Source organism: Rhinatrema bivittatum, chromosome 2 (genome assembly GCF_901001135.1).
Source record: "Rhinatrema bivittatum chromosome 2, aRhiBiv1.1, whole genome shotgun sequence".
Classification (NCBI taxonomy): Eukaryota; Metazoa; Chordata; class Amphibia; order Gymnophiona; family Rhinatrematidae; genus Rhinatrema; species Rhinatrema bivittatum.
In genome coordinates, this window is record NC_042616.1 from 357287405 (window position 1) to 357311571 (window position 24167).

The following is a 24167-nucleotide window of genomic DNA, read 5'->3' on the forward strand; positions in this document are numbered from 1 at the left end:
CATCTGGGTGAGACCACACTTCTGAGCCTATTGAAAGTATTGGCACTTAGTGGATCAGTACCTTACCTTCCTGCTTCACCATCTAATTACAGCAGTACATGCTTAGCTGTTTCCTGTTTCTGGGTAGGGAACCACTGAACGTGGTCCATGACCAGCCCTAACTGTCTGAGTAGGGCGCATCAACCTGCATTGTCCACCACCAGCCAGCATCAGCTGAGTAGGGCGCGTGAAGTTGAAATACCGATTCACTCATCACCCTTATCTCTTCAAAGGTCTTCATCATTCCAAGTCTTCATCCTCATCATCTCTTCAAGAGTCTTCATCATTCCAAGTCTTCAAGAGTTTCATCATTCCAAGTCTTCGTCTTCTTCATCTCCTCAGAGGGACCTCAACATTGGCATCTCTCCTCCTTATATTTACTGAGAAGGGAACCACTAATCGTGGTCCGCGACCAGCCAGACTGGCTATGAAGGGCGCGCCTACCAGCATGGTCCACAACCAGCCAGCCTCGGCTGTGTAGGGCGTGTGACGTGGAAGTACCAACTCAGCTCTCACCGCCAGCTCCGAGTGAGTATCCAATTCTCTGGATTGTCCCAGCTCCTTTGGACAGAGGGCTTTCCTCGACTTCTTGGAGGTTATCCACCACCTGCTGTTCAATAAAGACTTGTTTTTACTGTCTCCCTTTCTGCGGCAGCCAGCCTATCGCAGTGGTTCCCCATGGGCCCCTCCCCATGGGCGGAGTCATCTCCATTGCGACCAATGGTCCACAATGCCGCAAACACAACAGAGAATAGGACCAAATGGTCAGTTTTCTAAATGGAGAAAGATCATTAGTGGAGTACCACAGATATCAGTGCTGGGACCTTGTTGTTAAACATATTCATAAATGATCTGGAAAAAGAAAATGACAATGGAGGTGATTAAATTTGCAGATAACACAAAATTATTCAAAGTTCTTAAAATGGCAGAGGATTGCAAGGAACAATAGAAGGACCTTGTAAGACTAGGAGACTGGCAAAGCAGTTTCAAAGCTATTCATGCTAGTTAGGCCTTGCTGAAGGCAGAGCCCTCTTGAACATTGTCTACCTTCTTTCCTATATTAAGTACAGAGAATGGAGTTCCCCCATATCCTTTTCTGTACATTCCAAAGCAGTTGCTAGCAGGGCAATACCATCAAACCTAAAGACAATGAGATACCTTAGAAAGTAAAAAATGAGATGCTTTCAACTCACCTCCCACCTCCAACTCAAAAGGAATGGTTTTAACTTTCCTCTACAGCAAATGGCTATTATGGAGATTGCTCCTATTCACAGTCAAAAGTACCAGGTCCATAAGACAAATCTCAGGACTTTTCAGACTCTGATTCAGATATGACAGCTGGTTCAGAAGTGAGGGGGCATATCTCCCTCAGAGGGTACAAGCAAAGCCTGTTTTAACTTTGAGACCAAAGGCTAGCAAGCTGCTGGCAGACTACCCTCGATGCAAATAGTGCCAAAGTCAAGTCATGGAGCTGTGACTTCAGTATCAACATAGAACCACTTGGTGCCTTGACAAAACATGGAAATGAACTTTGTCTTATATCACAGTCCTCTTGTCCAGAAGCAGATAATTCTTTGGCAAAAAAAAACAAAAAACAATTCAACTGAAAAAAAAATATGTTTAAAAAAATATGGCTCTTCTCATTCTGTCCTCTTCTACTTTTAAGAAAACAATAGGGAGAGATGCCTTAATTGTGACTGACTAAATAGCAACCCCATTCCACAACACCTCATATCTATTTTGTATTTTTTAAGCTCATGTTTCTTTCTTGTTTGAATGACATTTACCTTTCGTTCTTTTCTTTTACTATCGTCATCCTCTTCATGTTCTTTTACTCCCTGAGGGAGATTGGTGTAGTTTGCTAGTTTATTGAGGAGTGATGATACCATAGGATTACTATCCATTTCTTCCTGTTGGGACAATTAAAAAAATAATTTACAATGGCAGTTATGCTGTTTTTAGTTATCAGTGTACATTCTGTTCTTCAATATAAGAACTTTTGCACCCCTATAATAAAATACTCATTTTACTAGTTATCACAAATATCAACTGTATTTTTGTCTTAATAAAAGATGTTACTTACTTATTATTCTTTCACTTATGTATTCATATTCAAGAGTCATATGCTAGCCCAAAGAACTTCCCAAGCTGAAATTACTAGAACTTAGAACTGTACCTAACTGCTACCATCTGTTTTTTGTCAATTACTTTTCAATTGAGTCTAAAAAGAACTGTATGATAATCCATCAAAGGAAGGTTGGTAGGTTCTATGAAACTATCTGAATGTCCTTATGAAAAAGAAAAAGCTGCTTACCTATAACAGATGCCCTGTATATATATGGGTGAATCATCCTGATGAAGGTGACCGGAATGAGATTTTCGGAACATTCTAGAAAACCCCTAGATCTTTTCTGAGCATGTGAAGCAATTCTGCCACAACTGTGATCAGAAAACATGCTTCACCTCTATAATTAAGCTAATGAGCTCAATTCCAGAAGGCAAAGTGGGAGGCTTTGTGTGAATTATTTTCAGAGAATACCTGATACACTACAAATGACATTCCCTAACTAAAGGTTTGTACACAACAGCAGAAAAAAAGAAAAAATAGGGGGAGGAAATAACAGGTAGAATGCTACCCGCAACAGGGTGGCATAGTGCTTACTCATAAACCTGTACTGAAAAATTTAAAGGCAATATAAGAAAATTATTCCTTACCTGCTAATTTTCGTTCCTGTAGTACCATGAATCAGTCCAGACAGTGGGTTATATCCCCTGACCAGCAGATGGAGTCAGAACAGAGTTTGAGAGCGTCAGCATATAGAGTAGTGCACCCTCTGCTGGAGCTCAGTATTACGCATAGCAAAGCCCAAAAGCAAAACACAACATTTTGGATCCAGATCCGTCCCCAAAAAGGAACAGAGAAAGATATAAGTAAACAAACGGTCAACGGGACCACCAACAGTCAACTTGTGAGGAGCTGTGAACAGTAACAATAATCAGAGACAAACAGAATGAAAGTTACCTGGAAGAATCCGAGCAGGACCTAATGAAACCCCTAGTGGCGGGCGTCTGGACTGATCCATGGTACTACAAGAACGAAAATTAGCAGGTAAGGAATAATTTTCTTTTCCCTGTACATACCTGGATCAGTCCAGACAGTGGGATGTACCCAAGCTTCCCTAAACCGGGTGGGGTCCTGACAGACCTGCTCGGAGAACTTGATCGCCAAAAGAACCCATGTACTGAGGCGCCAGGTGTAGTCTGTAATGTCTGGAAAAAGTGTGCAACGACTTCCACGTCGCCGCACGGCACATTTCCTGGGAGGAAACGGAGCGAGATTCCGCCCAGGACGCCGCTTGGGATCGCGTGGAATGAGCCGACACGCTGCGAGGCGGCACCCGCCCCGCCACAATGTAAGCCGATGAGATGGCGTCCTTTATCCAGCGCGCAATAGTCGTCTTGGATGCCTGAGAACCTCTCCTCGGTCCTGACCAGAGGACAAACAAATGATCGGATACCTGGAAGTCATTGGTAACCTCCAGGTAACGGAGCAGCACACTCTTGACGTCCAGGAGCCGGAGAGATCGGGGTTCCTCTGGAGCGAACGCTGGAAGCTCCACAGTTTGATTGACGTGGAAGGCAGAGACCACCTTTGGTAGGAAGGATGGCACCGTACGAAGGGAAACCCCGGAGTCGGAGAAACGCAGATAAGGGTCCCGGCAGGACAAGGCTTGGAGCTCTGAGATCCGGCGAGCAGAAGAGATGGCTACCAGGAAAACCGTCTTGAGGGTCAGGTCCTTGAGGGAGGACCCCCTCAGGGGTTCAAAAGGAGGGCCCGATAGCGTTCGCAGCACCAAGTTGAGGCTCCAAGAAGGGAAAGGATCCCTGACCAGTGGCCGTAGGTGTTTGGCACCCTTCACAAAACGTGCGATATCCGGCTGAAGGGGTAGAGAGCAGTCCTTCTGTACCAAGACATTCAAGGCCGCCACCTGAACCCGGAGCGAATTATAGGCGAGACCCTTATCCAGACCATCCTGTAGGAAATGAAGGATCAGCGGGACAGTCGCCTCCATGGTTTGGACCCCGCGGTCGGAGCACCAGGCTTCGAAGACCTTCCAAACTTGAACGTAAGCTACGGAGGTCGAAGGCTTGCGGGAACGAAGCATCGTTGAGATCACTGTCTCCGGGTAGCCTCTGTGGCGGAGACGGCGCCATTCAAAAGCCAGGCCGCAAGACAGAAGAGTTCTGCCTGCTCGAAAAATACCGGCCCCTGACGCAGAAGATGAGGAAAATGGGACAGGCGAAGTGGGCCGTCCATCGTCATCTGAAGTAGATCTGCGAACCATGGCCGACGGGGCCATTCCGGGGCTACGAGAATTACAGTCCCTCGATGATGTTCCAACCTGCGGAGAACCTTGCCGACCAGAGGTCAAGGAGGAAACACATAGAGCAGTTGATCCGACGGCCACGGAAGGGCGAGGGCATCCACCCCCTCCGCGCCGCGCTCTCTTCTGCGGCTGAAGAAGCGTGGAGCCTTGGCGTTGAGAAAGGTCGCCATGAGATCGAGGCGTGGAGTCCCCCAACGACGGACGATGAGATGCATTGCCTCGTCGGAGAGAGCCCACTCGCCGGGGTCTAGCTGTTGACGACTCAGGAAGTCCGCCTGAATGTTGTCCACCCCGGCGATGTGAGAGGCCGCAATCCGGACGAGATTGCTCTCCGCCCACTCCATCAGGGGAGTTGACTCGAGGGAGACATGCTTGCTTCTTGTCCCCCCCTGACGATTGATGTAGGCCACGGTGGTGGCGTTGTCCGAGAGGATCCTCACCTCTCTGTGTCGCACCAGGGGAAGAAAACGCTGAAGAGCGAAACGCACAGCTCTCGTTTCCAGGCGATTGATCGGCCACTTTGCCTCCTCTGGCGTCCAAGTCCCCTGCGTGGCGCTTCTTTCGCAGACGGCGCCCCATCCCGCGAGGCTGGCATCAGTGGTCACCACCACCCAATTGGGAACCTTGAGCGAGACTCCCCGAGCCAGATGCGAGGGGACAAGCCACCAATCCAGGCTTTTCCTGGCTAATGGTGGAAGCGGCAGGATCACCTGATACTCCTGGGAGACTGGTTTCCAACGGGATAGCAGGGACGCTTGCAGTGGACGCAGGTGTGCAAACGCCCAGGGTACCATGTCGATGGTGGAGGCCATTACTCCCAGGAGCTGCAGATAATTCCAGGCGGTTGGTTCTTCCAAAGCCGAAAACTGAGACACGTGCTCCCTCAGGGCTTGCGCCTTGTCCTGGCGCAGGAACACCATACCCCGCCGGGTATCGAAGCTCGCTCCTAAGAAATCCAGGTGTTGCGAGGGCACAAGGGAACTCTTTGGAAGGTTCACCACCCAGCCCAGAAAGCGTAGGAATTGTACTACTCTGGCCACTAAGGTCTGACCATGTGAGAAGGACTTTGCTCGAATCAGCCAGTCGTCTAGGTACGGATGTACTAGGATACCCTCCTTGCGGAGGGCTGCCGCCACCACTACCATGATCTTTGTGAAGGTCCGAGGTGCGGTCGCCAAACCGAAGGGAAGCGCCTTGAACTGAAAGTGTTGACCGAGAATCTTGAAGCGAAGATACCGCTGGTGAGCCGGCAGGATGGGAATGTGCAAGTATGCTTCCGAGAGATCTAGTGAAGCGAGGAATTCTCCCTTGTGCACTGCGGCAATCACTGATCGAAGAGTCTCCATGCGGAACCGGCTGACCCTGAGGGCCTTGTTTACCTCCTTCAAGTCCAGGATGGGCCGAAAGGAACCGTCCTTTTTGGGAACAATGAAGTAAATGGAATAGTGGCCCAAGCCCACCTCGTCGAAGGGGACGGGAACGATGGCCCCTATTTCCTGCAGTCAGTCTAATGTTTGTTGAACCGCTATCCTCTTGAGATTCGAACCGCAGGGGGAGAAGATGAACCGGTCCCTCGGGGGGGCGGACAAACTCCAAAGGCGTAACTGTCTCTTATGGTGTCCAGCACCCACTGGTCCGTGGAGATAAGTGCCCACTCCTCGTAGAAGTCCAAGAGGTGGCCCCCGATCCGGGGAGGTGAGAAGTGGGCTCCTTTGGCATCATTGGGATGACTTTGTGGGCGGATTTCCCTGCCCTGGACCCTCTCTCGCGGGCCTCCGCCCACGAAAGGAACGAGACCAAGGCTGGGATCTTGTCGGCTGTATCCGGGAACCGGACTGCCGGTAAGACCTATAACGTCGCTGTACCCTGGCCCTGGTTCTACCGGAAGAAAATGACCTGAAGGAACGCTGTCTATCCTCCGGCAGCCGATGCACCGAATTTTCCCCCAGTGACTTGATGATCTGATCCAGGTCCTCTCCAAATAAAAACTTCCCCCGAAAGGGGAGGGAGCCAAGGCTCGACTTGGAGGAAGCATCCGCCGCCCAGTTGCGAAGCCACAAGAGCCGTCGGGCTACTACAACCGAAACCATGGACCGCGCCATTACGCGAAAGAGATCATACAAGGCGTCCGCCCCGTATGCTATGACAGATTCCAGACGGTCCGCCTGGGCGGCCTCTTCAGGGGGCAACTCCTGAGAGGTGAAAAGCTGCTGTACCCAGAGTAAGCTGGCCCTTTGCGCGAGCGAACTGCACATCACGGCCCGCATACCTAGGGCGGAGACTTCGAAGACCCTCTTGAGGAAGGTTTCTAGTTTACGGTCCTGCGTATCCCGCAGGGCTCTTCCACCCGTGACCAGAATGGTCGTCCTCTTGGTCACTGCCGACACCGCTGAATCCACCTTGGGCACCTTGATAAGATCCAAAAAATCCTCAGGGAGCGGGTATAGCTTTTCCATGGCGCGTGTGACTTTCAAGGACGCCTCGGGAGTGTCCCACTCCCTAGTGAGAAGCTGTAGGAAGGACTCATGGATAGGGAAAGCCCTTGCCCTAGGACGGAGGGCGGCAAGTACTGGATCCCCTTTGCGAGAAGAGGTGGCGACGGCAGGAGCCAAAGGGATCGGCGGATCTGGAGGTGGGTCGAGGTCCAGCTCCTGAATAATATAGTGGATGAGTTCATCCAGCTCTTCTTTTTGAAAAATCCGTAGGGCTCGAGGGTCGTCCCCCTCCGTATGTCCATCCAGATGCGCCTCCGGGGGTTCCGGGGAGTCGTCTCTCACCGGCGAAGCCGCCCCCATGGTACGCCGGGGTGGCACGGGAGAGGGACCCGGCAGGGATCCAGGCGTAACGGGCGAGGCGGTGAGACCAACAGCAAGTTTAGGAACCTTGGGGGGAGGGGCCCCCAGGGGATTCGGCGCCTGCGCTCCCATACCCTGCAAATAAGCCATGTGCATTGCCAGAATAAAATCAGGTGAGAAAAACAGGGAGCTGATTGGAATCCCTGGGGGGGGACCGTCCTGGGAGCCCCGGTCGGGCAAACCCCCCGCCGGGGGCAAAGCCTGTTGAGAGCCAGTGCAACCAATCCTGTCTGCATCTGGGAGCGAGTCCGTCTCACACTGTCCCCCTAAAATGGCCGCCGTTCCCGCCAAAGGCGGCGTCGTGGCCGGCCCGCGCCGCCCGGGCTGAGGAAGAGGCAGGTCCGAAATCGCACCGGAGGACTGCAGGGTGCCTTCCCCGTCGGGGAAGCACCGCTCACAAAGCCCCTCCCTCAGAAATTGATTCCCCGGTTCGCCGCAGGCCTCACACCTCGAGGACCGCGGCATGTCAGCACCGGGGAAAAAAGCCTCGGGGGGGGGGGGGGGCCAAAAACGAGCTAGTGCCGCGGGGGGGCCTGGAATGGCCCTAACAACCCGCCGAAGGGGTCCAGGAACTGCGGGGGAAAACCCCCGTTTCAGCTGAGCACACACCCGCGGGCGGAGCTTGCGAACCGCGGGACCCACAAACGACGCGTGGAGCGGCCAGAACCACAGGCATCCACGGGGCACCACCAAAAAGAAGCAAACCTGTGGAGAAAGAAACTCAAAAAACTTCCACTTACCCCAACGGAAGAGGAAAGGAGTACAGAATAGAGAAGGCAGAGCCACAGACACACGCCTCCTCAAAAATTGAAAAGTCTTTTTTTTTTTTTAATTTTAAGGATCCAAAATGAAGAGAAACATAAGACAGGGAAATACTGTGGAGAAAAAGAAAGAAATAACCAAAAATGAAGAAACCCTGTCAATCTGGGGGAGCTAGTGGATCCCCCCACTCACATCTGCTGGAGTCAGAAGAATACTGAGCTCCAGCAGAGGGTGCACTACTCTATATGCTGACGCTCTCAAACTCTGTTCTGACTCCATCTGCTGGTCGGGGGATATAACCCACTGTCTGGACTGATCCAGGTACGTACAGGGAATTGAGGATTCTTTCCAGTTCCTGTCCTTCTAAATGATATGTAGCTAGTGAACTTTTGTACCCCAAATGCATGATTTTGCAGTCTTTAGTACTGAAGCTTATTTTCTAAACCCTTAACCAATAATTCTTCTGTTTTATTCATGTCCCCTGATAAATGTGCTATATATGAAGAAAGCATAGCATTCTGGTAAATCTCCCAATCAAGTCAAGAGTCTCAGGTACATTTTTATTTATTTATTTATTTATTTAAAAACTCTTCTATACCGTCATGAAGTTATATAACCATCACAACGGTTTACAGTAAGGCACGATAATAAAAAATGGGTGGTACAGATTACAACTTAATCATGTGCCATCATAGTATGGTAACAATTTAATATAATAAACTATGTGTGTAAGTTAATCTTGAATATTAGGAACATATTAAGCGGATTGTATTTAACATTACTATGCATTTGTATGTTATAAGTAACAACTTCTTGGTAAGGCAATTGGTTGAAAACCAATTCAACCACTGTGCTCAGGTGTAGAAGCTGTAAAGAATGTGGTCAAGGCAGCAAGCAAACTAGGGTTTTAAAAGAAGTATGGACAAACTCCTCAAGGAAAAATCTAGATGACTAAAGAGAGCTATACTGCTATCCCAGGGAGCAAGAAACAGGAAATAGGACTATTTCATGAAATCTAGCAGGTACTTGCAACCTAAACTGTGCACTGTTGGAGTTAGGATGCTAGGCTTGATGGATCTTAGTCTGAACTAGTATGGAATTTCTTATGTTATATCAAATCCTGGAATTTGTGATTGCTTTATTGCTTATGGGTTGCAACGGGTAAGGGTGCTCTCATAACTTCATTCCAACAAGAGAGACACAGTGGATGCATACTGTCAAACTGCTTTAGAGCATCCAGATATTTCAGGTTTCAGATATGCCTGGCATTACCTGAGCCTGCTAAACTAAAAAAGAATAGACTAAGCCTGAGTACTTGCAGAAAAGTCAATAGTAGCACTGCTTTCCCCAAAGTTTAAGGTTACCAAAAAAACACTCTCTACAACATTTATTCCTAAACTCTGGAAATTCTTATTTATTTTTTATTTATTTATAATTTATTTTATTTATTAAAGGCTTTTCTATACCGAATTTCTTGATACAAATCAAATCAACTCTGTTTACATCAAACAAGTAGGAACTATAACCAACCAAACAGTAAAGACAATTTGAAGGAGAGTAAAGTTACATTATAACAAGGATGTGTAACTTGGAGGAGGAAATATTCTGCTTTTTGCACTTTTTTTTTTCAGAACTTCAAAGTGGATTACATTCAAGTACTGTAGATATTACCCTATCCCCAGAGGGCTTACAATCTAAGTTTGTACCTGAGGCAATGGAGGGTAAAGTGACTTGCCCAAGGTCACAAATAGCGACAAGTGGGACTTGAACCCTGGTCTCCTGGTTCATAGCCCACTGCTCTAACCACTAGGCTACTCCTCCACTAAATATAAATATAAATGCCATGCTGGGTCAAATTAAGGTCCATCTAGCCCAGCATTTTGTCTCTAACAGTGGCCAGGCCAGGTCACAAGTACCCAAACCCCCACAATAGATCTATTTCTTGCATCACACTCCCAGGGATAAAGCGCTGGCTTTCCCAAGTCTACCTAGCTGATAACTGTTTATGCACTTTTCCTTCAGGAACTTGTCCAATCCTCTTTTGAACCCTACTACCGTGTTTCCCCGAAAATAAGACAGGGTCTTATATTAATTTTTGCTACCAAAGATGCACTAGGCCTTATTTTCAGGGGATGTCTTATTTTTCCATGAAGAAGAATTCACATATATCGTTGAACAAAAAAATGAACATTTATTATATTCTGAATAGTTGTCTGGTTATGCTGGTTTGTGATGACAACTAACTGTGAATCCTGCAGGGTAAAAAAATCACAGCTGCATGCTCTGGTGTTCTGTGTGATGGGCATGCTCCCAAATAAAAACTTTGCTAGGTCTTACTTTCGGGGGAGGTCTTATATTTAGCAATTCAGCAAAACCTCTACTAGGTCTTATTTTCGGTGGATGTCTTATTTTCGGGGAAACAGGGTATGTTAGTTATCTTGACCACATCTTCTGGCAGCAGATTCCATAGCTTGATTGTGCACTGAGTGAAAAATACTTCCTACAATTTGTTTTAAATCTGCCAGTTGTTAGTTTCATGGAGTGCCCATCACCTAGTCCTAGTGCTGTTTGAAAGGTTAAATAAACGTTTGCTATTTACCTGTTTCACTACACTCATGATTTTATAAATGTCAATCATACCCTTCTCGGTCTTTTTCCAAGCTAAAAAGCTTGAAGAGACTATTACCCTCAACATTTCCAGTCCCCACTAATGTGGAAAAAAAAATTAGACTTAATAGAAGGCATATTTTGCATACCAACTATGCATATTACTTTTTAATCTTTCTTTAAAAAAATATTGAGTTAAAATGCAATATAATTTCAAGACTTATTTGGTTACCTCAAACAGTGCCATATTTTTTCCTTCATAGATATATCCTTTGTCCATCTCAGCACTGTTAATAAAGGCGGTACTTTCCCTGGAGTTTCCATCTCCTGGTTTAAAACAAATTAAAAATACATTTTAAAATATTTATAAGTAAATTTAGAAAGAACCTCTTAATAGAATATTACTAAATTAATTGGAAAGATAGCTGGAAAGGAGGAGATTCAAGCACTATACTGTTAATGTTAAACTAATGGAACTCCACAAATATTGTTTTCAACATGTAAAAATATGCTAACATTTATATAAACAGGTTTCTCAAAATATTTACATATACATATGTAAGGCCCTGGAAATGTGCATCCCGCCCCCTTAAGCTGGCATCCATTCTGACCACTACCTAGTCGGAGGGTTCTACGGTCAATTTCTGGAGCTTTGAGTCCACCAGTTCAGGTTGTTCCTTACCCTTGAGGGGACCCAAAGCTGGCACTAGTATTCCTGAGGGGCAGGTGAACAGCGTGACTACAGAGCCTACTGGAGGGTCTGCATGTGGGCCTTTGTCCATGGGATCAGAGCCAGTATTGATGCCATAAAGCAATGCTTCTCAACCCAGTCCTCGGGGTACACCTAGCCAGTAAGGTTTTCAGAATATCCATAATGAAGTTGCATGAGAGAGCCAACCTCATTCATATTCACTGTGGATATCCTGAAAACCTGACTGCTAAGTGTGCCCTGAAAACTTGGTTAAGGAGCACTGCCATAAAGCCTACAAGGTGGAAGTAGTCTCAAACTCTGGGCACCTCCTGAGTCTAAAACACTAGCACCTGGTCTATTAATTTGGACACTCGGGCCAATGTCAAACACAACCACCCTTGTTGCGTGTCAAAGTGGGCTCCTAGGACTTCCAGTGTGTGATGGTTCTAAACTGCTCTATGAGAAATTCACCTACCCAGCCTAATTACTGAAGGAGGTGGAGCACTGTTTCAGAGGGCCGATGGTTCTCCTGAGCCGCCTTGGCTCTTATAAGTCAGTCATCTAGATATGCTACCATCAATATGTCCTTGGTGAATGTACTGGAGACTGTCACTAGGCTGAAAGGCAGTACTTGAAACTGAAAATGTTCACCCAGTATACAGAACCTTAATAGGTTCTGATGAGTCACCCAGATGGGAATATGGAAGTAAGCTTTTGCTAGGTCCAGGGGTGCTAAATATTCTTCTGGCCTTACTGAAGCTATCACCAACCACAGCATATCCCTCCAGAAGAGGGGAAAGTGTAGGAATCTGCTGACCCCTTTTAGGTTCAGGCTAGATAGAAAGATTCTTTTTGTTGTTTTGGAACCAAGTAACCAAGTAACATGACCCCTCTTCTTGTGGGGGAAACCGGACAATTGCTTGTAGGTTCTATAATTTTGTTAGTGTCCCTTTGACCACAGCTTCTCATTTGAGAAGGGAGGCATAAGGGAAGATCATAAAGGCCTCAGACTGATTTCTTGCAATCCAGAACACAGCTGCTTCATACGATGTCCAAGACCCATTGGTCTGAGGAGATTCTGGTCCACTCTGAGTAGTACCTTAGCAAGCGCCCCCCTACTGGGACTATTTCCAAGCGGTCCCATTGAGAATTATTGGGCTGAATGGCTGCCACCTGTTGCTGTAGGTGGCTCTGCCTTCATTATCCTTGCCCTTTGAAAGGACTGGCTCCTGCTTCATGAATCTGAAGGGACTCACCTCAAAAGCTTATACCTGAGCCAGTCTCCGAAGCATTGAGATTTGAGACATTGTGATCCTACATGGTTTTTATCTTGAGGAAGCCTCTTGGGTTTTTGAGTCCATCAGATCCTTCCCTAGCTTTTCTAGATCTTCTCCAAAGAGGAGATGACTGTCCTTGAAAGGCAATTTACATAGGAGAGACTTTGCTGCCGAGTCTGCTACACAATTGTTTGGCTATAAAAGCCCATAGCCACTACCCTTGAAGCCAGAGCCCTGGAGAACCTCCTTACCAGGTGATACATATTGTCAGCCAGTAATGCTAAGGCTGATTCCAGAGGACATTTCTGGGCTATCTGGGAGCTGCTGGACCTAACATCATACAGCTCGGGCCACATAGCATCCACAAATGGAGGCTTGCAGGACCAATGCATTTGTCATAATGGTCTGTTAAGAACTGCCTCTATTTTTTTTTATCTTGGGGTCCTTTCAACGATGAACACCCTTCTAATTGAATAGTGGTCTTGTGTGTAATTGCTGATACCAAAATATCAACTCTGGAGATTCTGAGGAGGCTATTCCTTTCTGCCAGCAGCAGGGGTAGTTTTTACTTAGAATTCTTCTCTCCTTTAGCCCCCCTCCCAACTTGGGGTAACCATATGGTAAGGGCCATATGCTTAAGGGCAATGTGCAAGAGGAATGCCTTCAGTGGCTTCCTAATACCCTGGATGATAGGATCCCTTTCAGCAAGGACTTCCACGGGAGTAAACTGACATCCCAAGGGTGGCCTCTACACCGGAAATGAGGGCTGCCAGCTACTCTTCCCAGAATAGGCAAATTATAGTGGAGTCATCATCTGATGAAAACTTCCCCTCCAAAGAATTCTCCAGGGAGCCCCAGGATGAATCTCCCCAGACTATGACACTTCCTTGGAGGCATGAGAACTTAAATGCCCCTTAGAAAAGGGCTCCATTTTCCCTTGACCTGTGCCCTTAGGGGGCACATGTCATCCCTTAGGGCATCACAAGTACTAGCTTCTGTAGGACCTGCATGGCTAGATGAGTTTTGTGGATTGCTATGATAAAATCTGGAGCAAAGGTTCCAGCCAAGGATCCTTATGGCTCCCCTAGGCCTTTGAAGGAGGCAAGCCTTCCCCAGATCCCATACTGGGGCTACCTCCTAACATGCCTGCAAGCGTAGGGCGAGGAATCACTTCCCCTGATGGTCCAGGAGTGTTTAGCACCTGCAGTAATTGTCCTGGTGCAATCACTGATTCTGCTTTCCATTGCTCTTCCCTAGCGTGAGAGTGAATTACCATCTTCCCCTTGCAGGCTCCTTCTGTCTTCTTCACAGACCAGCCAAAAGTAGCTTGCAATGCTGGGGACTTGCTTAGCCCTGCAGACTGGACATTGTAAGACACTGATAAGACAGGCTAAGAGAATTTGAAAAGAAGTTGGCCATAGAGGCAAAAACTCACAGTAAAAACGTTTTTAAATATATCCGAAGCAGAAAGCCTGTGAGGCAGTCAGTTGGACCGTTAGATGATCGAGGGGTTAAAGGGGCACTTAGAGAAGATAAGGCCATCGCGGAAAGATTAAATGATTTCTTTGCTTCGGTGTTTTCTGAAGAGGATGTTGGGGAGGTACCCGTACTGGAGAAGGTTTTCATGGGTAATGATTCAGATGGACTGAAGCAAATCACGGTGAACCTTGAAGATGTGGTAGGCCTGATTGACAAACTAAAGAGTAGTAAATCACCTGGACCGGTTGGTATACACCCCAGAGTTCTGAAGGAACTCAAAAATGAAATTTCAGACCTATTAGTAAAAATTTGTAACCTATCATTAAAATCATTCATTGGTCCTGAAGACTGGAGGATAGCTAATGTAACCCCCATATTTAAAAAGGGCTCCAGGGGCGATCCGGGAAACTACAGACCGGTTAGCCAGACTTCAGTGCCAGGAAAAATAGTGGAAAGTGTTCTAAACATCAAAATCACAGAACATATAGAAAGACATGGTTTCATGGAACAAAGTCAGCATAGCTTTACCCAAGGCAAGTCTTGCCTCACAAATCTGCTTCACTTTTTTGAAGGAGTTAATAAATACATGGATAAAGGTGAACCAGTAGATGTAGTGTACTTGGATTTTTAGAAGGCATTTCACAAAGTTCCTCATGAGAGGCTTCTAGGAAAAGTAAAAAGTCATGGGATAGGTGGTGATGCCCTTTCGTGGATTACAAACTGGCTAAAAGACAGGAAGCAGAGAGTAGAATTAAATGGTCAATTTTCTCAATGGAAGGGAGTGGGTAGTGGAGTGCCTCAGATCTGTATTGGGACCCTTACTTTTCAATATATTTATAAATGATCTGGAAAGAAATACGACGAGTGAGATAATCAAATTTGCAGATGATACAAAATTGTTCAGAGTAGTTAAATCACAAGCAGATTGTGATAAATTGAAGGAAGACCTTGTAAGACTGGAAAATTGGGCATTGAAATGGCAGATGAAATTTAATGTGGATAAGTGCAAGGTGATGCATATAGGGAAAAATAACCCATGCTGATCTATGCGTCATAGTGGATATCACATTGAAATTGTCAGTTCAGTGTGCTGCGGCAGTCAAAAAAGCAAACAGAATGTTGGGAATTATTTGAAAGGGAATGGTGAATAAAATGGAAATTGACATAATGCCTCTGTATCGCTCCATGGTGAGACTGCACCTTGAATACTGTGTACAATTCTGGTCGCCGCATCTCAAAAAAGATATAATTGCGATGGAGAAGGTACAGAGAAGGGCTACCAAAATGATAAGCGGAATGGAACAGCTCCCCTATGAGGAAAGACTAAAGAGGTTAGGACTTTTCAGCTTGGAGAAGAGACGGCTGAGAGGGGTTATGATAGAGGTTTTTAAAATCATGAGAGGTCTAGAAGAGGTAGATGTGAATCTGTTATTTACTCTTTCAGATAATAGAAAGACTAGGGGGCACTCCATGAAGTTAGCATGTGGCACATTTAAAACTAATTGGAGAAAGTTCTTTTTCACTCAGCGCCCAATTAAACTCTGGAGTTTGTTGCCAGAGGATGTGGTTAGTGCAGTTAGTATAGCTGTGTTTAAAAAAGGATTGTTTAGAGGTCACGTGGGGGGATGAGTTGAGGCAGACGTGAGTAGCTTCAGCTCCCGACCCCATAGCCAACGAACACCGGCGAAAACTTTCCCAGGCTGCTTTTGAGGTGCTTAACAACCGGGATCCTTAAAGCACATGTCGATTGTAAATTTTATGAATCGCTCACCGGGGATTATGGCCGCCAGAGGTACCCGCAAAGAAAAGGAAAAGGTGAAAACCGCGGCGGCGAACAAAATGGCGCCGGCGGTGGGCGACGGAGATACTTCTAATTTAGGATCCGTGTCGGCAGCGGCTTTTAAGGACATTATTACGGCCGCGCTGGATGAAAAATTGGCCGGCATCTCGGACAAACTAAATGAGGTAAGAGAAGCACTTACCGAACTGGGCCCCCAACTTGAACATGCGGAGGGCCGAATTTCCGTCCTCGAGGATGACGTAATGGCCCAGGCAGGGAAACTAGACACGCAGGAAAAAGCCATGAAAGAAGTTCAAAGCAAGCTAGATGACCTAGAAAACAGAGCACGGCGCTCAAATTTACGTTTTCTGGGGTTACCCGAAGCTGTGGATCAATCCGGCCTGGAAAACTTTTTAACAACATGGCTGCCTGAAGCGGTGGGGATACCGGAACTGAAAGATCAGCTCATTATAGAAAGGGCCCATAGGGTAGGGGTAAGGAAAGAGACTGACCCGCGGCCCCGAATCGCAATAGCAAAAATCTTAAATTTCGCCCACCGTCAGAAATTATGGATTGCCTCTCGCAAGGCCAAAGAAATCCTTTATCAAGGGTCTAAGGTACGGATCACGCAGGATTTTTCAGCCCGAGTCACACAACAGCGACGGGCCTTTTCTCCTGTTTGTGCAAAATTGGCAGAGCACCAAATTAAATTTGCGGTATTATTCCCAGCAATATTAAAAATTTGGTATGAAGGAAGCAGTAAAACTTTTGAGAATCCGGAAGCTGCCCACAAATATGTGAATACCCTATGTGAAAAAATTTAAGAGAGCGCAATACTCTGGTCCCTGAAAACGTTTGCGCAAACCTTGGTTGTATATGAACCTATGAGCTTTACGGCAGAATCACTGTTGCAAGCAAGAATTTTTGATTTTTTTTTTAGTTTCAGTTCCATTTAATATATGTGTTCGTAGTTGGTTGTGGGGTGGGAACACTCCAGATCGCGACCTCGCGCTTTCCAGACGGAAGGTTATCCGTTTGGGGGAAGCGAATAGAGAATAGATATTATGATGGGTAAAGGGAAAGGGCTAGGGAATGGGTATATGGAAATCAGGCTGGGAAAAACACACATGAAGCTGGAATATGCCAAGGGATTCGACTGCAGAAAACGGAGAAAGTGGTCCAATGACCTGGGAGGCAGGCTAGGCTGGGAGCCTGCACCCCGCTGTAGTCAGCTTACTGGTACATACTTCACTGTGGAAATCTACCGGATATACAATGGGTAAATACCGAATTATTTCCTGGAATGTCGATGGGCTAGGTACCCCCATTAAACGAAAAAAAATCCTTCAACATCTTCAGAGGTTAAAAGTCAACATTGCCTGTTTACAGGAAACGCATCTTACTGACAAGGAAAGCAGTAAACTGCGCAGGGAATGGGTCTCGGACTGTCACTACTCTCCTGCGGTTGGCAGAAAGGGAGGGGTTGCAATATTGGTAAATAAAAACACACCCTTTCTGGTTACGAAAGAAATACAAGACCCGGAGGGGCGTTTCATTCTTATACAAGGAACTTTAGCAGGGAAACAAATGACTTTATGTAACATATACGGCCCGAATGTCCCAGATATCTCATTTTTTGCCAAACTAATCTCATTAATATTGGCTAATACACAGGGAGACCTTGTGGTTGTCGGAGATATGAATTGTGTGACTGATGTACATCTGGATAAATCTCAACTTCCAAAGGGCCCACGACCCAGTAGACTCTCCGGGGTGGGGCAGCTTTGTAAACACTTGGGCCTTGTTGACCCCTGGCGTATACTAAATCTCACTGCCAGGGAGTACACCCATGTCTCTCGCGCCCATAATACTCTCTCTCGAATAGACTATATACTGCTGGAGGAGCGTCTATTCCCTAAGGTAGAAAAAGCGGATATTGGAGCCCTAGTGGTGGCAGACCATGCACCTATTTGGGTGGATTATTGGGCTTCTTCGGTGCATACTGGAAAGAAAAGGCCCTGGCGTCTTCCTGGCCACCTTGTACAAGATATAGAATTTCACAAATATTTAAATCTCAAATGGGCAGAATTCCAAGAGAATAACCAACAACATTTGAATGATCCAGCTTTATACTGGGAAACAGGAAAAGTAGTCATGCGAGGAGAGATAATCGCCTACACGGTAAAAAAAAGTAAGCAATTAAATAATAGCATAATACAGTTGGAATCTCAATTACAAAGGGCGAAAAGGCAATTAGCTGAGCTCCCCACAGCTGATAATAAAAAAACGTATTGGGCATGTGTTCATTCCTTAAATGCGCATCTTCATATGCGGGCGCAGAAATCTCTTCAAGCGTCAAACCACTATTTCTACCGATTTGGTAATAAGTCAAGTAAATTGCCGGCCAGATTGATAGCTACTAAACGGAGAAAACCTTATATTAACGGGCTGAACACCAGCGGCGGAGAGTATGTGACAAAGACGGAGGATATACTTGAAACTCTACGCCAGTTCTATGAAACTCTTTACAAGGAGGACAGAGAAGGTGGTCTTCGTGAGGAAAATTCCTTCTTCTCGGATATACAGTTGCCTTCCATCATGGAATCTCAGAGGGACTTCTTGACACGGCCTATCTCATCAGGGGAAGTAGCGGGGGTGTTAAAAACTGGCAAATGTAATAAATCACCTGGATATTCAACGAGCCTTTGGGAAATTTGCTGGCTTAAAGATAAATGTCGAAAAATCCGAGGCTTTGGATGTTCTAGGCACGTTACAACACACGTGGCCGGGTCGATTCCCCCTAAAATGGGTCTCCAGTTCCCTTAAGTATTTGGGAATACACATACCTGCGAACCCTAAGGACATTTACGCCCAAAATGTGTTGCCTCTCAAGAAGATGATGATACAGAAATTACAAACTTGGCAGACGCTTCCCCTTTCTCTATCTGGGAAAATTTTAAAGATGATGGAAATCTCGAAATGGCTGTATTTATTTAGTATGTTACCCATATGGCTCCAAACGCAAGACATTATCGACATCCATAGAGCATTTAATTGATACTTATGGTCTGGCCAACGTGCGAGGATTCCATTGAAAGTTCTGATGAGGCCCAGGTCTGCAGGGGGACTGAATTGTCCAAATTTGAAGATCTATAATTATGCTAGTTTATTACGGCATATTTGTGACTGGACTTTCAATTCTGAAGTATGCTCGCCTATGAGACATGTCCATTGTTGGGTAGCCCCACTAACACCGGGCGCTGTGCTACAAAGTACGTCGGTTTCAATACCATCCTTTTACAAGACAAGTATCCTTATCCATCCACTGCGCAAGATGTGGCGTCTTACCTGTAAAGTCCATCAGGTGACTCCAGAGTGCACTGTGTATCAAACAATAACAGGAAATCCTGCTTTCCGGCCAGATATGGAGCAATCCCTTTTTCACCAATGGGCCGGTCTAGGTTTAAAATCTATAGCACAACTACTTCACTGGGAAACAGATCCAATCTACGTTTATAGTTTTCAGGAACTTCAATCTTTATTTCAGATGCCGCACGCTGATTTCTATGATTACCTACAATTACGGCACTTTCTTCATGGCTTGATGCATAGTAGTCAATCCTTTTTACGTTCCATTTGCCTTACTGCATTCCTCAAGGGTCCGTTGGGTAAAAGATCGACATGCTCGCAATACTACTCAGCTCTCATGACAGTGATCTTACCTCCAGTTTTCACCAATGCCAGTCATAAATGGAATAAAGTGTTGCCAGCTCCTATCTCACCTGATGAACTTAAAGCCTGCTTTCAACGTATACCTCTAACCTGCGAGAATGTAACGTTGCGAGATAAACAATTTAAATTTTACCATCAAGCATTTTATTCTCAACAGGTGGCCTATCGTATGGGACTAATACTAGACAGTAAATGCTTAAAATGTGGAGAGGATAATCCAGATTACTATCACAGTTTTTGGTCGTGCTTCATGGTACAAGAATTGTGGATACATCTCCATCATTTGTTAAGGAAGATCTGGGGACTTTCAATTCCACTTGACCCCCGTGTTTGGTTGTTCGGGGTTACTCCGCCTATGGTTAATGAGCTGGGTAACTCTCACATCCAGTTTTTCCATAAAATCAGCCTAATGGCAGTGGATACAGTACTGAATCAATGGATGAGTTCGTCGCCTCAATATAAGGTGATTTGGAGGCAAAAAATTTACCAGACTTTATATAACGAATATTTAACAGCTCGACAGAAAACAGTTAAACATCAGACTTGCACACTAGCTATTTGGCAGGCTTATGTAAATTTCTTGCCAAAGGAAATTACTTCCCTTCTACCATCTTTGACGACGGAGTGACGCTGAATATCTCGATGGACTACCAGGACCTATAGTCTTGGAGGGCCTGGGGCCTGAAGATACATACATATCAAGGACTGCGTGTCAGTGGTTTACACTTTCCGAATGGTGGTGGGGGCTAGCAATCGATGTTGCACTGGAAATTGATCTGTCATTGAAATTGATCTGTCATTGAAATTACAATCTTTTGTTATCCTTGTCTTATGTTGTGCCTAACCACATGCCATTATGTAAATTCGGAAGGTCGATATCCTTGTCATACCGATTATTGTTCACCTGATTTTATTCTGTAATTCAGTTTCAGATATTGTGGTTCTATGATTCCCTAAGAGCCTGTGGGGTGGGGAGGGGGGGAAGGGGAGGAATGGATAGTTAGTGTGTCAGATGGGAAATGGGGGGGGGTGTAAGGATTTAGTAAAAAGGATTATAATAAGAAATTTATGTTACCAGCAAACCATACTCTGTTTGTTTATGGGAGAATGTATTGTTCTAGTTCATTAGTCGCATGGTGGTACAATGCCTAGTTGCCGACATTTGATAATTGCTACTTGATGTTCGAGGACTTTTGACTTATAAAGGTATGACGGTTGACGGCTGTCATCTGTTCTCCCCAAGATATGGTCCAGATACTTGTATGTCCAACAAACTTTGAAATCAGGATTGAATTAATGTTTACAGTTTTCATGTTTTCATGTGCCCTTATCTGTATCTACTGTTTGGATGTACGTATTCTGTTATGGATTTGCTGTTTCATAATATTAATAAAAAATATTTACACAAAAAAGGATTGTTTAAGTTCTTGGAGGAGAAGTCCATTACCTGTTATTAATTAAGTTGACTTGGAAAATAGCCACTGCTATTACTAGCAACAGTAACATGGAATAGACTTAGGTTTTGGGTACTGCCAGGTTCTTATGGCCTGGATTGGCCACTGTTGGAAACAGGATGCTGGGCTTGATGGACCCTTGGTCTGACCCAGTATGGCATGCTCTTAATTTCAACGGCAAGGGGAAATGTGGAAAAGAGGATTTACATTCAGACAACATCAAACAAGGCATTGATCTGTGCAGTCGGGGTAAACAAGCATCAGGGTAACTTGCTTAATGCAGCGGTTACTATCCTTAATCATTAAGCCTTACGATTCACCTTTGATGCAACTCCAACATTACTCTCTGCATCAATGGCAGGTGGTGGCAGGAAATTCGAATCAATTACCAACAAGAGCCCTGAACTTGGTGGGCGGTGAAATAGATAAGTATGGGAAAATAAATGTGGGAGCTTGCTGGGCAGTCTAGATGGGCCGTTTGATCTTTTTCTGCTGTCATTTGTATGTATCTATGACATTGCAAAATTTGGAGACTGGGCATATAAATGGCAAATGAAATGTAATATTGACAAGTGCAAAATGATGTACTTAGGAAAGAGTAACCCAAATTATAGCTACAAAATGCAAGTTTCCACATTAGGAGTCACCATTCATGAAAAGGATCTAGGTGTCATTATTGAAAATACATTGAAATCTTCTACTCAGTGTGCTGCAGCAGCCAAGAAAGCAAATAGAATACTGGGATTATTAGGAAAGGATTGGAGAATAAAAAGAATATAATTAATGCCTCTATATCGCTCCATGGTGCGACCTCGTCTTGACTATTGTGTTCAGTTCTGGTCACTACATTTCAAGAAAGACATAGCAGAATTAGATGAAGTACAGAGAAGGGCGACCAAGATGATAAAGGGGATGGAACAATTCCCCTGTGAAGAGGACTCTTCAGCTTGGAGAAGAGACGGCTGAAGGGAGATACGATAAAGGTCTATAAAATAATGGATTAGCGCCTATTTAACCCGCGTCCGAATGCGGGTTATACAATGCACTCAGCTGAGCGCACTGTATTGCATCGGCCCCCGAGTTAGAAACTTGTGAGAAGCCAACTCCAATGGTTCATACGGCAGCTTCATCAAATGTACCAGAACTATATTTGCATCCAAGGGAACAGATGATTTTTATAAAGGGAGGTTTAGTATGCAATAAGCCTTTCACGAATCTGGATACTAACAGATGAGTTGAGGTAAGCTTACTCTCGATTTGAGCATGGTAAGTTGCTATGGCACAGAGATGTAACTCACTGATGTAGTGCTGAGACCTGAAGCAGAAAGTGTGCGCATATGGTTCATTAAGTCTTTGGGTTCACTTGCAAATGGATCCAGGGGATTGTGTTGACATCATGTAGAGAACCTTTTCCTTTTAAAACGTTAATGGTTTTAATGGTAAAACTTCTAGTTAATGGTTTTCTGCCTGATACTAGAATGTTCTCAGCTTCGTCAGGTACAGACAATAGAGCGATTGAGTGCTCAATATCCAAGATGTCAAGTTGAGGGAGGGAAGGTTCAGATGAAATAGTCATCCATCTTCTTGAGTTAACAAGGATAGATGTGACAAGAGAGGAATCTGAGGACTGGACCGGATGAAATTTCAGACCTAATTCAATTAATTTATAACCTATCATTAAAATCATCCAATGTACCTGAAGATTGGAAGATGGCCAATGTAACCCCTGGATCCAGGAGTGATCCAGGAAACTATAGACCGGGGAGCCTGACTTCAATGCTGGGAAAAAACATTGAAACTGTTTTAAAGAATAAAATCTCAAAACATTTAGATAGATATGGTTTGATAGGACACAGCCAACATGGATTTACCCAAGGGAAGTCTTGCCTCACAAATCTCCTACATTTTTTTGAAGGGGTGAATAAACATGTGGACAAAGGTGAACCGGTAGATGTGCTGTATTTGGATTTTCAGAAGCGTTCAACAAAGTCTTGTATGAGAGGCTTCTAAGAAAACTAAAAAAAGTCATGGGATAGGAAACAATGTCTTTTTGTGGATTGCAAGCTGGTTAAAAGACAGGAAACACAGAGTAGGATTAAATGGTCAGTTTTCACAGTGGAAAAAGGTAAACAGTGGAGTGCCTCAGGGACTGTACTTGGACTGGTGCTTTTTAATATTTTGGCAATTTTCATGTTCTGTTTCAATGTAAACCGATGTGATCTTTATTTCATATAGGAACACCGGTATATAAAAATCTAAAAATAAATAAATAAATAATATATTTATAAATGTTCTGGAAAGGGGTACGACAAGTGAGGTGATCAAATTTGCGGATTACACAAAATTATGCAGAGTAGTTAAATCTCAAACAGATTGTGATGAATTGCAGGAGGACCTTGGGAGACTGGAAGATTGGGCTTTCAAATGGCAGATGAAATTTAATGTGGACAAGTGCAAAGTGATGCATATAGGGAAAAATAACTCTTGCTGTGTTACACAGTGTTAGGTTCTATCTTGAGAGTTACCACCCAGGAAAGAGATCTAGGTATCATAGAGGATAGTACATTGAAATCATCGGTTCAGAGTGATGTGGCGATCAAAAAAGCAAACAGAATGTTAGAAATTATTAGGAAGGGAATGGCAAATAAAATGGAGGATGTCATAATGCCTCTGTATCGCTCCATGGTGTGCAGTTCTGGTCACGCATTCTCAAAAAGGATATAGCTGCACTGGAGAAAGTGCAGAGAAGGGCGATCAAAATAAGGGGCGTGGAACGGCTGTAAGGGCAGGCTGCTGAGAAAGAGTTTTTTCAACTTTGTTTCTTTTTTATCTGTTGAAGATATCTATAGATGTTATAATTTTATTTATTTATTTATTTAGATTTTTTATATACCGGCATTCGAGACAGCAGTCACATCATGCTGGTTCACATAAAACAGGGGTGCAAAGTAAACATAACAATAACAATGGTGCTGAAAAGGCAGTTACATATAACAAGGTGATAAGAACTTGGCTTAGAGGAAGAGAAAGGACAGGTTATTAATTTACACAAGTAAACGATTGGAGATAAGGTCGACCATAGTGTAGATGGAGATTAGGGGTG

The 24167-nt window shown here is 44.9% G+C and overlaps 1 protein-coding gene across 3 annotated transcripts in view; it reads right to left on the reverse strand.

The window, feature by feature from the left end:
• Positions 1-24167, reverse strand: part of SLC12A7 (solute carrier family 12 member 7) — a 485337-nt gene that overhangs the window by 450265 nt on the left and 10905 nt on the right. For all 3 annotated transcript variants that reach the window (XM_029589924.1, XM_029589923.1, XM_029589925.1), the window contains exons 2-3: positions 10884-10978; positions 1827-1949 (exon numbers count right to left, since the gene is read on the reverse strand). In XM_029589924.1, the coding sequence (XP_029445784.1) occupies positions 1827-1949; positions 10884-10978 (218 nt within the window). The remainder of the gene's footprint in view (positions 1-1826; positions 1950-10883; positions 10979-24167) is intronic.